The sequence below is a fragment of the Leucopleurus acutus genome (genome assembly GCF_964270905.1).
Source record: "Leucopleurus acutus genome assembly, chromosome: 9".
NCBI classification, from domain to species: Eukaryota; Metazoa; Chordata; class Mammalia; order Artiodactyla; family Delphinidae; genus Leucopleurus; species Leucopleurus acutus.
In genome coordinates this window covers 89,053,940-89,068,037 of record NC_139144.1, presented here as the reverse complement: position 1 = coordinate 89,068,037, position 14,098 = coordinate 89,053,940, and the positions used below count along the sequence as shown (strand labels likewise).

The 14,098-nt window shown below is 39.9% G+C and overlaps 1 protein-coding gene across 1 annotated transcript in view; it reads left to right on the top strand.

Moving 5' to 3' along the window:
• Window positions 1-14,098, top strand: part of CHCHD3 (coiled-coil-helix-coiled-coil-helix domain containing 3) — a 288,171-nt gene that overhangs the window by 181,995 nt on the left and 92,078 nt on the right. The window contains exon 5 of the mRNA XM_082846400.1: window positions 696-779. Coding sequence (XP_082702526.1) covers window positions 696-779 — 84 coding nt within the window. The remainder of the gene's footprint in view (window positions 1-695; window positions 780-14,098) is intronic.

The window sequence follows — 14,098 nt, the reverse complement described above, 5'->3', positions numbered from 1 at the left end:
AAGTAAGCATCTTTATCATTATTTTTTTCAAGAATAAATATTTTATTACTTGATTTTTAATTTTGTAAAAAGAAAATCTTATAAATTAGAAGTGGGATAACTAAGAGTTTAAAAATTACTTTTATTATTTTATTAATTATTTAAAATTATTCAAATAAACAAATACAATAGTTTTTGCCCTTTTCGCCAAAGATAGCTACTTCATTAAAAAGGAGGTAGACCAATACATGTGTTTATATGCTGGTTGTACTGGGTAGTTTAAGGGTTCTCAAACGTTAAGGTTGATGTACAAAATCTTATATAGGCGTTTTCTTGTGGTTATCGCTCCAGAAAGATGGTTAATAACCACGTGTATTATACCTGGAATAAAATCAAAGTCTTATTGTGCAAAATATTAATCCTTGAAATTACTCTTCGAAAGAGAAGTTAAATAAAACTGTCTGTATTCTGACATTATCAAAAACACTTGGACAAAGTAGGACACAGCTGTTACAGTTAACAACAAGTGCAATGCAGACTCATTCTTTACATTTAGATGCAGCAGTCCTCATCTTATTAATGTTTTTTCTATGGCAGAGACCTAATAGATTGCAAAAATCTTCATCTTTGAATACTTATTTCTAATGCAATTTATACTTCTGCTTTGCTGTTACTGCTTTTTCTTCATATAGTATATTCTTCATTTCTTTTTTTAGGCTAAGCAGCTGGAAGAGAAAGATCGAGTGATAAAGAAGCAGGATGCATTCTACAAAGAGCAGCTGGCTAGACTGGAGGAGAGGGTATGACTATTTCTTGTCAGTGATTCTCTTCTTTTACCACATTTGCGGTGTTCCCACGTATATATTTAAAAATCAGTACATTAGCACTGTAACTGCTTTGTCTCATTAATAAGTGGCCAGGAAATGAAGACGCCAAGTGTGCAGATCGTTCTTGAAGATAATGTCATTTTTACTTCGGTAGTTTTGCGTATTGTTGTGTTGTTTGTTCATTGATGCGTTTTACTACTAAGGAACTCCTTCCAAATATTTTTCCCTGTATGTTTAGAAACTGCATTGTCTCCAGGTCAAACAGTAGAGTGCTACTGTTGGCTTTCCCAAACATTGACTAAACTTGAGCACGTTCTTAGAAATGGTAGTGTTTTAAAGGATAAATTGTCTTTGTGAAAGCTGTTTCACTGCACTTGTGGCCAAGAAATGAATGTCTTCTTCAAAACTGGTGGACAGGAGCTAAATAGTAGGACTCAGGAGAAGAGTTAGGATGAGGAGTGGAGGAAGTACCTCTGGTTGACCTGACCCTAGAATTTGACAGAGACGCAAAGAAGGAAATTAAGGCTGGAACAAAAGGAAGCAGTGGGTTTAAGAATGGGAGCTTGAGGGACCCAATCAGTGCCCCTGTTCAGTGAAGTGTATTTGTTGTCTAGGATAAGTTCATACATAGACCATGAGGTTACAAAGCTAGCTTTCTCTTTGCTTTGATTGAGACTCCCAAAGTTGATTGATTTAGAATAGGTTGTTTCATAAGAAACTAGATAAAGTAAGAAAGAAACTATTAAGCCCCATTCAGTACAAATATTTGGTGTTGATCTTCACCTGTCTCTGTATGTCACTGAACTGAGTGCTTCTTGAGTGTAGGGACCATTTTCTCACTGATTCAGCAGATATCTACCTAATATATGCCAGGCTCTGGTAGTGCCAGAGATATGCTAATAAAGAAAGTGAACTAAACTTCTGCCCTCGTGGAGCTTAAATTCAATTAAAACCTCGTCAGCATGTTGAATGGCAGATTGTGATAATATGGCAGACAGTAAAGTGGGGGGAAAAGGAGTCCCAGGGCCTAAGAGTGCAGGTGTGGGGTTGGGTGGAGAGGGAGGGCCTGTCTAATGGGATGGTATCTGGGAAGAGGTCTGCAGCAATGGGAAGCAGGCCAGCACCAAGAGGGCTTTTGAGTGGAAGAGTATTCTGGCTGCTGTCTTGGGCAAGAACTGAAGCAAGAGGGACTTGGAGGTAATAGTGGCAATTCAGAAAAGGGGTGGTGATGGCTTGGGCCAGGGTGCTAGCAGTGGAGGAATGAGATGTGGTTGGATGTTTCACAGGCAGAGCTGACCAGATGTGCTGGTGGTTTTGAACATGAGTGAAAGAAAGAACTCAGAGATATTCTAGGTATATAGCTTTTACAGCTAGAAGGATGGATTTTCCAAGGCCAAGGCTATTACAATATGGATCTGGATGTGGGTAGTGGAGGAAATCAGTTCGATTTTGGATATGGTAAGTTTGGGATGCTACTTAAGACATCCAGGTAGAGATGTTAAATAAGCATAAAGTGGAAATGCTTAGCACAGAAGTCAGCACATCTTTCTGTAAAGGGCCAGATAGTAAATATTGCAGGCTTTGCAGGCCATGTATGGTTTCTGTTGCAACCACTCGACTCTGCCATTGTAATGTGAAAGCAGCCATAGCCAGTATGTCAGTGAACAAGTGTGACTGTTCTAATATGTGGACACTGAAGTTAGAATTTCATGTAATTTTCAAATGTCATGAAATACTCTTCTGATTTTTTTCCCCCAACCATTTAAAAACGTAACACCATTCTTAGGGCTGTAGTAAAACAGGTGGCGGGCTGGATTTGCCCCATGAGTTGTGGTTTGCAGAAGCCTGGTTTAGTGCACAGGTTCTGACATCAGGTGGCTTGGATTCAAATCCCTGAACTGACATTTACCTGCTGCATCTCATGGAGCATCTAACGTAAACTTCCAGTTTCCTCAGCTATAAAATGATGGTATAATAGTACTTACCTCATTAATTTGTTCAATGAGATAATTCTCACAAATCACCTATAATAGTGTCCAGGACAGGGTAACCATTCAGTCAGTGGTAGCTCTTCTTTTTACTTCTGTCTATCCAGAGCACTGTCCCTGATATAATGAGTAAATGTTAGCGGAATAAAATGATTGAGTAAAAGTTTTTGAGGTGATTAACCAGGACCTGCTTTTTCCCCACTCAGTGATAGTTTTCTTTGCTTTCAAGTATTACTATGCTAGATACCTTTTGAAGTCCTCATCGATTACTGTTAGGTATAAGAAAAGGCACTGATAAATATTTACACATTTCTCATAAATCCACCAATTTGATAGAGATATTCAGTGATGGGTATGAGGCACTGAGAGGATTTGCTCTCGGCCGATTAAAGGGGTCTGCTTAACAGTTAACTGTTGTTTCTGGTCTCAGGTTAGAACAAGGTGGGGAAGGTCAGGTGGACATGGTGTGCTGATACCAAATCATTGTCACAAACGTCTTCTTAATAACACACAAACACACATCTTTTCCTTTTTGAAGATGAGGCTGGAAAGAAGTTATTTAGGAATTTTAACTGAAAGCTGAGAAGCTGAGTGAACTTAGAAGAATGCCGAGGAGGAATAATCACATTATTATTAGTTAATACTTAATAACTCCATATTTAAGAACATGTGGTGGAAAGAATGCTGGACTAGGAGTCAGAAGGCATGGCTTTTTCATCTAGTTATTTGACAATTCACCTAATCTCTCGTGGTCTCTGGTTCTTTAAAATGATACATTTAAAAGCCCCTTGAAAACTGGAAAGAGCTTAGCAAATTCAAGCTGTTGCCATTAAAGAATATTTCCTTTCCATTGTGTGCAAGATATTAAAAATCATAAAATTACTTTAGTGTTATTCAGCTTTCTGGTGTCTTCTGCCCATTTTATAATATCTTGTTTTTGTTTATTACTGCCATTCCTAAAGTACCTAAGGTGAATTTTGTCCAATTGGATTTCATCTAGGAACATTTGAGAGACATTTAGGTGTCCAGAGATGAAGCATTTTCTAGCCTTAATGCGAAAGATTGTAAAGAGGGTTTTTCTTGTGATGACAGTGAAAAGTACAACGTCTAACCATTTCTGTTAGAAATTCTACACACTTTGTGTTAAAAGATGTAAAATGCCCAATCCAATAGTGGATAATGTAAGAAAAAAAATGATTGTGGTATTATAACTTGCAGAATCATTAACTTACAATGAAATCCCAGGTTCCTGTTTAAAATTCAAGTTTAAAAGTGGATATAAGTACATATCTTTCTCTATTTTAACCAAGTGAACTTAAGAAACCATACACTGAATACTAGGTGGTATATTAATGGAGAGGAGGGGACACTGAGTCTTTTACAGAGTCATTACAGGGATGATTTCTAAGACCATCGTACCATCTGCCCATCAGCTAGATTAGCAAACACAGTAATTGTATACATAATCACTTTTTTATGACTCAGTCTTGTTACTCAACTATTCATTTTCATTGACTTGAGGCAAATTTCGTGATGCACCTACAGCATGATACCCCTAAGAGTTATCTTAATATCTCATTGTGCTTCTTTTACTTTGAAGTGAGAAATTCATGGTCATTTGAGAATTATGAACCCAAGTCTGTTGAGCATTTGAAGAACATTCAGTTCTATAATACAGCTTGGTGTGCCTCTTGGTTCTATTTCAGTAAACTCCTTATCAGTTAGACATTCCCTTGTGTGAATGGAGCTTTCTCGTCCCAGGTATTTATATTGGCTGGTTCACCAGGAGTCTGAGATAACTTTCTCCTTTCACTAACTCGGGAGGAGTAATACGTGCAATTTAATTGGACACCAATTTCACGCTTCTCAGAACCAGTATGCAGAAGCAACAACTCTTCACTGAGAAAGAAGGTCAAAGCCATTTAAAAGTTTTTTGAGTCCTTGTTTCATTGCAAATGTTGCCAGCTTCATCAGACAACGTTGACGTGGACGTGAGATAAACTTTTGTATTTTAAGAACGTGGACTTCCCTGGTGGCGCAGTGGTTAAGAATCTGCCTGCCAATGCAGGGGACACGGGTTCAAGCCCTGGTCTGAGAAGATCCCACGTGCCGAGGAGCAACTAAGCCCGCGCGCCACAACTACTGAAGCCCGTGTGCCTAGAGCCCATGCTCCGCAACAAGAGAAGCCACTGCAATGAGAAGCCCAGGCACCACAACGAAGAGTAGCCCCCGTTCACTGCAACTAGAGAAAGCCTGTGTGCAGCAACGAAAACCTAAGGCCACCAAAAATAAATAAATTAATTAAAAGGGGAAAAAAAAAAAGAATGTGAGAGGCGTTGCATGTAGGTATGCCCTAATTGAGAGAGGCTTGAGTATCAATTCCTGGTGGTTGAGGTAAGAGGCTTGAGAGTATTAATTCCTGTTGGGAGATTTGATGAAAGAAAGCCCAGGGCAGCTTTCGAAGAAAAGGTTCTTAGATGTTTCTAAGGAGCCTTTGCCAGTCCCTCAGGGAATTCTCCATAATGCTTTGTGTACCTTCCTTAATGTGCCACATTTATGACAATTGTGATTAGTTATCTGTGTTTATTTTGTAAACTCCTTGAGGATAAAGGTCATTTTCTTATTTCCCACAACTCACGTAGTAGGCGTGCGTGAACGAATCCTACATTTACTAAGCTTATGCCGTAAAGTTAGGTCCAAGCTATTAGTGTACAGTTCTTAAGTATTCACAAAATATTTAGTATCTTCATTAGTTATTTAAATTAATAATCTAAATCTATCCTGTGAGAAAATCAAGTTTAACTTTGAATATCTGGATATTTATAGCATCCTCATCGTCCTAGTAGCTAACAGTAACATTTTTTGAGTATTTATGTTGTGCTGGGCACTTTGCATGGATTACGTCATTTTATTATCATAAACAACCCTATGAGGCTGTCAACCCTGTTGTTTAGATGAAGGTCCTAAGGCTTCAAGTAACTTGCCCAAGAATATACAGACAAAATGTGATCTGGATTTGAGCCAGGTCCAACACCTGAGCTTTTAGCCATTGTCCAGCACCATCTTTAAAGTTTGTCAGTTGTGCACTTAAGAAGTTAAATCCTGCTGATTGCTTTGTTAATTCTTTGGGTAGTAAATTAACTCCTGGCTTCTAATACAACTTTTTAGGTCCTGATGTTAAAACTTGATCAGTGCCACCTCATAACCTGAAAATGTTAAGCATTCAAAATGCCTAATTTTCTCCCCAGGATTTGGCACTTCCTGGGAAAATTGGACCAAAAGGCAATAAACAGGGTCTTATTACTTAGCGACTGCAGCATGATACCCCCAAGAGTTACTGTAATATCTAGTTGTGCTGCTTTTACTTTGAAGTAAGAAATTCATAGTCATTCAAGCAGTTTAGAAATGTCTTTGAGATTCATTCATTCATATGCTCACAGTGTTACTACAGGATAGTCATCTCATTCCCTCTCTAGAAAGAAAACAAACTTTCTGTAACTGTTTTATCAACTGTTTTGATGATTATCTAATTAGAGCCTGGATTGCCTGCTCCCGGAACATCCATTGCCTGGATATTCTTCAGGAAAGTGTGTATTTTTCTCGTAGTCTGCTGGCACTCTGGAAGGAAATTGAGAGGCAGGACCAAGGCCATATTATAACAGGGCAGAATCCAGATTCTCCCAGGATCTTCTAGGATGAAGGACCCCTCGCTCCCCAGGACATCTAGAGATATGAGTTCTTTGATGATCAGTGTGTCTTGCATGTCTGACTTCTCAATTATGAATTGAATTGATGTGCTCTACTGAATGCACTTTGCTTTTGGCGTTCATGAGAATGGTGGGGTTTGGCACAGCATGAAGAGAGCTGTAAAAGGCCTGGTGGCTTGAGGAGCTGAGGGAGATCAGAGAGCTTAGTTGGGTACTGTTACAGTGTTCAGATCAACAGGGTAGTGGGGTATGTATTGCTTTCAGTTTACAGGCTCCTCTGGATTTCAGCAGCTATTTACATACACTTTGCAGTCAACCGCATACAATTAAGGAGGAGAGGGAATTATACAAGCTGAGCAAAAGAGAGCAGGGCAAAGAGAATGGTGAAAAATAAATTGTCATTAAGAAGAAAAGTACTTTACTAGTTCATCACCTGTGGAGAGAGTTGCTAATTAAATTCTAAGGTCATGCTTACATCAAATGAGCAATTTTTAAAAGCCTTTTTACTTGTAGTGGGTGGCATAGCTTCTATTGCATCACAGTGTTGGGCTCATCTGTATGATTAATTGGCTTTTATGATTGCTTGACGACTTCTTTGTCATTAGTACCTTCATTTCTGTGTTCCTCTTTGCAAAGCTTGGGGGAAAAATAATGCCAAGAATGATAATAAAGAGAAATGACAACAGAACAGATTATTGCCAGCCCAGTGTGTTCCTTATGCGAAGAAATTATTATGCATTTTTACTACCAGATGAAGTCTGTCACTGTAAAAATATTTCATTGAGCAGAGCTGGGTCAGCCATTTCAAGGGATTAATACAGGGTAGAATCACAGACCACTGACATCTGAGATCCTAAAACATAAACAGTCTATTTTGGGGTAGGGTGATAACTGCTTAAACTCAATTTATGGGATAAAAAAACCCTTCGATGTTTTCCCCCTGAGGTGCTTTCTAAACAGTTGTCAGTGATTCTAGGTCATATGGGTAGCTGATATATACACTAAATAATGTGTATGTTTTGGCCATGCACTGTGATATAGCAGATTTAACACAGTAGTTAAAAGCATAACTTTGTGGTAGATATGCCTCCGTAGGTTATGCTAGTTTGCATTTGTCGGCCTAGAGAGAGAGATTATTCCTTCGACACTTGGAAATTTTGTACTGGCCTCCTCATTCATCTTGAAATCAAGGCAGTTTCTCTGTGGTTTCTGTAGTTACCGAGGGTTGCAGAAAGATAAGCCTCTCTGGTCCAGGAGTTTGGATGTTGAAGGCATAGAAGCCAAGGTCACTTTTAATCATAATACCATTAAAAATGGCAGAGGTTTCAGCAAAGTGGTTTTCAGCATGTACCTTCAGTTGCTCTGAGATTTTTTTTTTATGATTAACAAGTAATGATAGTTCAAATAAATGCACTTAGATGTTAATTGTTAGGTAGAGAAATTAATAAGGCCCAGTATCACCATATCCTTTGTTAATGTAATTGAAACAGTTATTTATAACTTAGATTCAGAGACTGAACCCTTTTGCACTCTTACCGGGCTCCCTAAGGGAAGTTTATTATTGCAGATATTCCAAAAGCAGCAAGCAGGGTGGACTTTTTTTTTTTTTCTATTTTTGTTCTCTAGGGGCAAGAAAATTGATACAGTATAGTGAATATGGGGGTCTTATCCTTAATTCATTATTCAACAAGTCCTCCAAACACATTGGCTTTTCTGTTAACCTCTCTGAATTTTCTAATGGGAAATGTGGTAACCTTGGGTAACCTTGAAATGCTTTCTTAATCTGGCTTTAGGGATACGAGACTTAAATTTTTTCCAGGATGAACTGTTAAAAGTGCATCCTGTAAAAATGATCCCTTTAACTGGAGCCAGTTTTTCTATGCCTAACTTTAGAGGAAAGATTTGTAAATCATGGTATCAGCACTTAATTTGGGGCTCTATTTACCATGTAGGCTGTCAAGAAGTATTAACCTTAAGGTAAGATGAGAATGTGGAGTACAAAGCTATGGGCTGATGGCACAGAGTATACCAGGTATTAAATAGCATTATCCACCCTGCTTGCTACAGTAAATAGGATTTCACTATTATGATGTGTCAGGGCTTTCAGTGAAATCAAATTTACAGGACACTATACTGCCATCCTCTCTGCTGAGCAGCTTTATTCTGGGATCTTGCTTTCATATCAGTCCTGTTGGTAGGAAATACTTGTACCAATTGTGCATGGAAATTATAATTTAATGATCTCTTCCTTTTCTCTATTCAGATCTTAGAATGGACCACTGTGCTTTGCAGCGATAGCCCCAGGGCTCTGAGAAAGAGATAATGTACAGTTCAGCTTTAAAGCCCAGTATTGCCTTTTTTGAGTACTTGTCATGATCATAAGTGCTAAGATGCCAACAGTATGGGTTGCTTACTTTCTCAGCTCTTCACATTTCCTTTACCTTGTGAAAGACTCTACAATAAAGTAGATTCTGTTTACCATGACAGTTTTTAAAATGGTATGCCACTTGAATGTGTAAAGACAAGGTAAGAAATAAAGTGTTATGAAATCCAGGGAATATTAATTCCACTTTTAAAGATTCTGTTCATTTTGTCTGGGGGGCTCAGTAGACTGTCTTATTTGAAAAGCAATTAATATCCTCTTTCCTTTCTTTGGAATCTTTTCTTGTTATTGATAAGAATATTGCACCCAGGAAGTCATTTTGCGTTTCCTGTGTATTTCCTGTGTATTTGATTGAAAATGAGCTAAATCTCTGAAATTTTCTTTGCATCCAATTTCATAATTAGTGATTGTTTTGCTTCTTGGTATCTTGTTTATTTATATATTTCATGTGTACTCCATTTAGGCAGACCAGCCAGTGCTTATTTCCCTATTTTACTGACTAAAAAATTAAAATACATGAATATTAATTTTTTTAAAGGAAATTGCAGGGCTGGCGTTAGAAGATGCACTTGAATCCCAGTTTTATGTTCAGACCATGAGCCAGCTGTGCCTCTATAAGGGATTACGTTTCAACACATTAGCTTCATTAAGAAAGATATATTTGGTCATTAAAACATTTGCAAATAGTGTTATCTCTTAACATCATCAAGTAAGAAGTGCCCATATCTGAACTTGGCATATAAAAGCAGGTTGGCACGGTAAGGTCAGCATTTAATGAAGGGAATCTAAATCCAGGCTGGCCATGGAGACTAACACAGGAGTTTGACCTTGGTCATTCTTATCAGAATTTGGGGCGGAGGGCGCTAGAGGGGGTCATTGGCATTCACCATTCATTCAAACACACATTTGTTAAATGCCTCCAGTGAGCCAGGCACTGTACGTAGATATAGTGATGAATACAAACGGTACAAACACCTGTTGGCATCTGGTACAGAGCTTTTAATTGCCACAGTGGATCCGTGGAGGCTTTGCCAGACTGTTTTCCAGAGCAGAAATATTTTGTGAGGAGTAGCTGCTACTTTTTGTCCCTTAAAGGTCTAAAGATCATAGGATTTAAAGTGGAATTTAGTGGGTTGAAGAGATTCGTCAGGTTAAATGCTCAGGTAAAGACCCAGTGAACTGGGACTTCTCTGGTGGCGCAGTGGTTGAGAATCCGCCTGCCAATGCAGGGGGCACGGGTTCGAGCCCTGGTCCGGGAACCCACGTGCTGCGGAGCAACTAAGCCCGTGTGCCGCAACTACTGAACCTGTGCTCTAGAGCCCATGAGCCACAATTCCAGAGCCTGCACACCACAACTACTGAAACCCCCGTGCCTAGAGCCCGTGGTCCGCAGCAAGAGAAGCCACCGCGATGAGAAGCCCGTGCACGGCAACGAAGAGTAGCCCCCGCTCACCACAACTAGAGAAAGCCTGCTCACAGCAACAAAGACCCAACACAGCCAATAAATAGATAGATAGGTAGACAGACCCAGTGAACTGGTTGTGTTAAATGGCTATATTTGAAAATAAATGTTAATTATGTAAGTTCCATGAAGACCAGAACTATTTCCACTTTTTGATCACCATGATAGTGCCTGGCACATAATAGGCACTAGATAACTTTTAAAATTAATGTGTTAGTCAGGAGGTGGGATGGGTGCCTTGGCCAAATAATTTTGAAGAGTGCTAAGCTTAACTAAGCAGAACAGATTTCTTTACTGTAGGCCTTCTCAGAGTTTGTATACATTCTGAGCTTCCAAGATGAGGATACTGCATGCCATGTTTCAGCATTAAACCATAGAGTCTTTTTTTTCAAGAAACACTCATTAACTTATCCCAGTACACCATCTGAGATTTTCTGTGCCCTGCATAATGCCAGGACTTACATTTTTTTTGAGTCCTTCCTTATCTGCATCCTAGAATGTAGAGGTCGGGCAGCCATAGAAGTTTGTTGATAGAGTTCCTAATTTGAGGGCTTCTGAGGACCTGCAGCCATCCTGGAATTGCCTGCCTTTGTACGATGTTGCAGAAGGGTGGACAGAAGAGGAAGAGGCCTGGGGATTCTAAAGTTCCTCTGGAGGGCTGTGTTCTGACTCTAAACTGTCTTCATAATCTCTGGCCTATCTAAGAGTCTTTGAGAAAGCTGTACCCATGGTAGCTCAGTTTCATCAGGGCCCTCCCACCACAGGACACAGAATCACGCCCATTAACCCAAGAGTCGTACATCCTCATGTGAAGAATTGGGCACACAGAATGCCACCAAGGATCCAGGCTCGCAGTAGGATTTTTCTTCTTTTTCATGGAATGAAGTAGGAGGGTAATCAGATTTGATAAATATTTAATTACCACTGTGGGTTTTTAACCCAAAAGTGTTTACCAAGATCTGGAGCTGGAGGAACAAGCAAAAGATGTATCAATATCTTCCACTCCTTCAGAGTCTTGAGTTTTCTGTGACAGTTCAGAAAGAGTTTGGAAGCAGTAAGGTTTGCTTGCCTAGGTCAGAAAGTAGTGCAGTCTTTGTATCCTAGGAAGTTGAATGAAGGTCAACAATCCTGCTCTGTAATCTCATTCAGCTTCAGAGACGGTTAAGCTCGAGAGTCCAGGGAGGACAGTGTGGCCACAGCACTGCCCCCTCACGACTTGTAGTTTCACATGAGATCTATGAGGGTGGGAACCCTGTCTGTTCACTGCTCTATCCCTAGCCCCTGCAACAGAGCCTGGCACGTAGTAGGTGCCTGACAGATCTTTGTTGAGTAAATGAATAAAGGAGTTTTCAGCAGGTGAAAGGCTTTAATCCCAGAAGTGGCCCAGGTACCTTAGATATGCATCTTCCAGGTGCACCTCGCCTCAAGTTACACCTTACCCTGCAAGTTTCCTAGAGATTCAGGTGAGGGTCCTTCTGCTCCAGCCATGCCAGCTACTGATAGTAATGCAGCTGCATATCTTATTTACATAAAATGAAATAGTCAGTGCAGATGCTACTATTTGGGCGCAAACCTTTGACATAAATTAAATCATATTGCCTAAGTGATGTTCTTATCCGTTACGTTTATGTGACTTGAGGCAGGGGTAATCAGTTTTGTCCACAAACCCTGTCCTAAATAGAATCCGAACTTCATGAGTTATCCCCAAACTTGGCTTTTGGTGAAAATGTTCCTGGGTACTTTGCACTGTGGACATCCTTGCTGTTCCAAGGCTGCTGGCCAAGAAGTACAGTATTATCATCAGCAGCATCATATTAAAACAGCCACCATCTATTGAGGGACTATTATAAGCCTGGCAGTACACAAAATTATTTAACACAATCATTTTAACCCCTGGACAGACCTCTAGGGGAAGGTATTTTCTTCCTTCACCACCTAACCAGTTACTGACTTTGTTCTTCAGACTCAGAGACATCAAGTAACTTGCCCTAAAGTTTCCCAGCCAGTGTAGCCAGGCCTCTGTCTCCTCACTGACAGCCTCTCCTTCTGTGTGACCAGTGGTAGACTACAATACTCCCTTGAGGCTTTCTGACATTACAGTTATTATGCAATTCCACTCCCCTTGCCCAGATTTTAGGAAGAATTTTGGTGGAAGTGGGCATGACACTTTTTGTTTAGAGCCAGTAGAGTCAAGTAACAGATTCTCAGCCATGTTTCCCTTAGCAGCATTTGTACTTGGCTTCTTACATAAACTAAGCACCAGCAGTCTTACTTAACAGTGGATCATATTCTGCAGTGAAGTGATATTAAACCAGTTTCATGATCAGATGATGGATACAATTAGTATGGCTTTAGTACCTAGACTAAACAGATAGGAGAGATGCTGACAGTAAGGAAACAGTAAAGGATCTGTAGATTGGGCCTTAGCCTCTGAGAGGATGGAGGGAAAAGATGATGGTCCTGGAAATACCAGGGGGAGAAATAACCAGAAATCAAAATTAAAGCCAGGCTAGATCAGCCATGGTGATGGTGAAGAGGCTTAGTGTGATGACAGCGAGAGAAGCGGGTGGAGGGTCCAAGAATGATCTTCTTGTAGCTCCCATTGCCACTTGGGCACCTTTGCCCTCACCGTCTTCCTTTGCCATGGCCTACTTTGCAAAATCATTTCTTTCTAATAGATCTCCAACGTAGCCCTTGAACTCCTGTGTCCACAGCAGTCCAGCCTACTTAGCCTGCTGTTCAGATTGCGTACATACGGAATCTTGGAGCATAAACTTCCTGCAAATTTAGGTTATTGTCACACAAATATGAGTTTACTGTCAATTTCCTTTCTCTAGTTTAAGGCCAGAGGTGTGGCTCCTATCTTACAGCTATTTGAACTTCAATTCAGGGGCTTCCCTAGGCTCTGCTTCTGAATTAACCCAAGTAATTAAATCTCAGAAAGTTAACACTCAGTCAGCTACCCTTAAGCCATTCCTGCATTTAACCTCCATGATGGTTTTCCCTCTACTGCTTCAGTGTTATTCACTAGGAAATCCCCAAGCTTGCTGTCTCTCTGTACATTGCTCTGCCCCGTGTTAGACATCCCCTGTTTAGGGGATATTGAGCACGTACTCCGTGCCCCGGTATTGTGCACAGTAGGTCCTGTGATCCATGGAGTGACTAACGCAGGCACGGTTTACCTCTGCTATCTCATCCCTCCTCCTTGCCTGTCATTTCTTCTTAATATTAGTATTTCTAGAATTTAATCATAATGTAGTCTCTACCTTGCCTAGACAGACTGTAAGTGATGTGAGGTGGAGAGTGAAAATAGAAGTGAGAGAAGAGTAGTTCAAGGCTGAGAGTTAAGATCCTTGGGTAGGCAGTCCATGTGCTGAGAAGGTCTGTGTTTCTGTTTATCTAGCTATTGTTAAAATGAAATTTTAACTAGAACTACAGTGAATATTTCTGTAGTTCCAGAAAAATAATACATAATAAATTGTAAACCGTCTTTTCTCTCATGATGTAGTTGCTCTAGATTGTAGAAATTTGGCAGACATTCCTAGAACTGTTTGTTAAAATTCAATAGCATGTAATTAAAGGCAGAGACTGCCATTTCTCTGGTGGGTACATTAAAAAATTATATTATATCATTTGGATTTGACCGTGAACTCAGTTCCCAAAAGAAAAATGCCAGAAAGACAAAAGGATAAGTATATTGTGCTAAATAGAGGCACAAGTTACATAAAGTAACTACATTTACAGAACTGTCA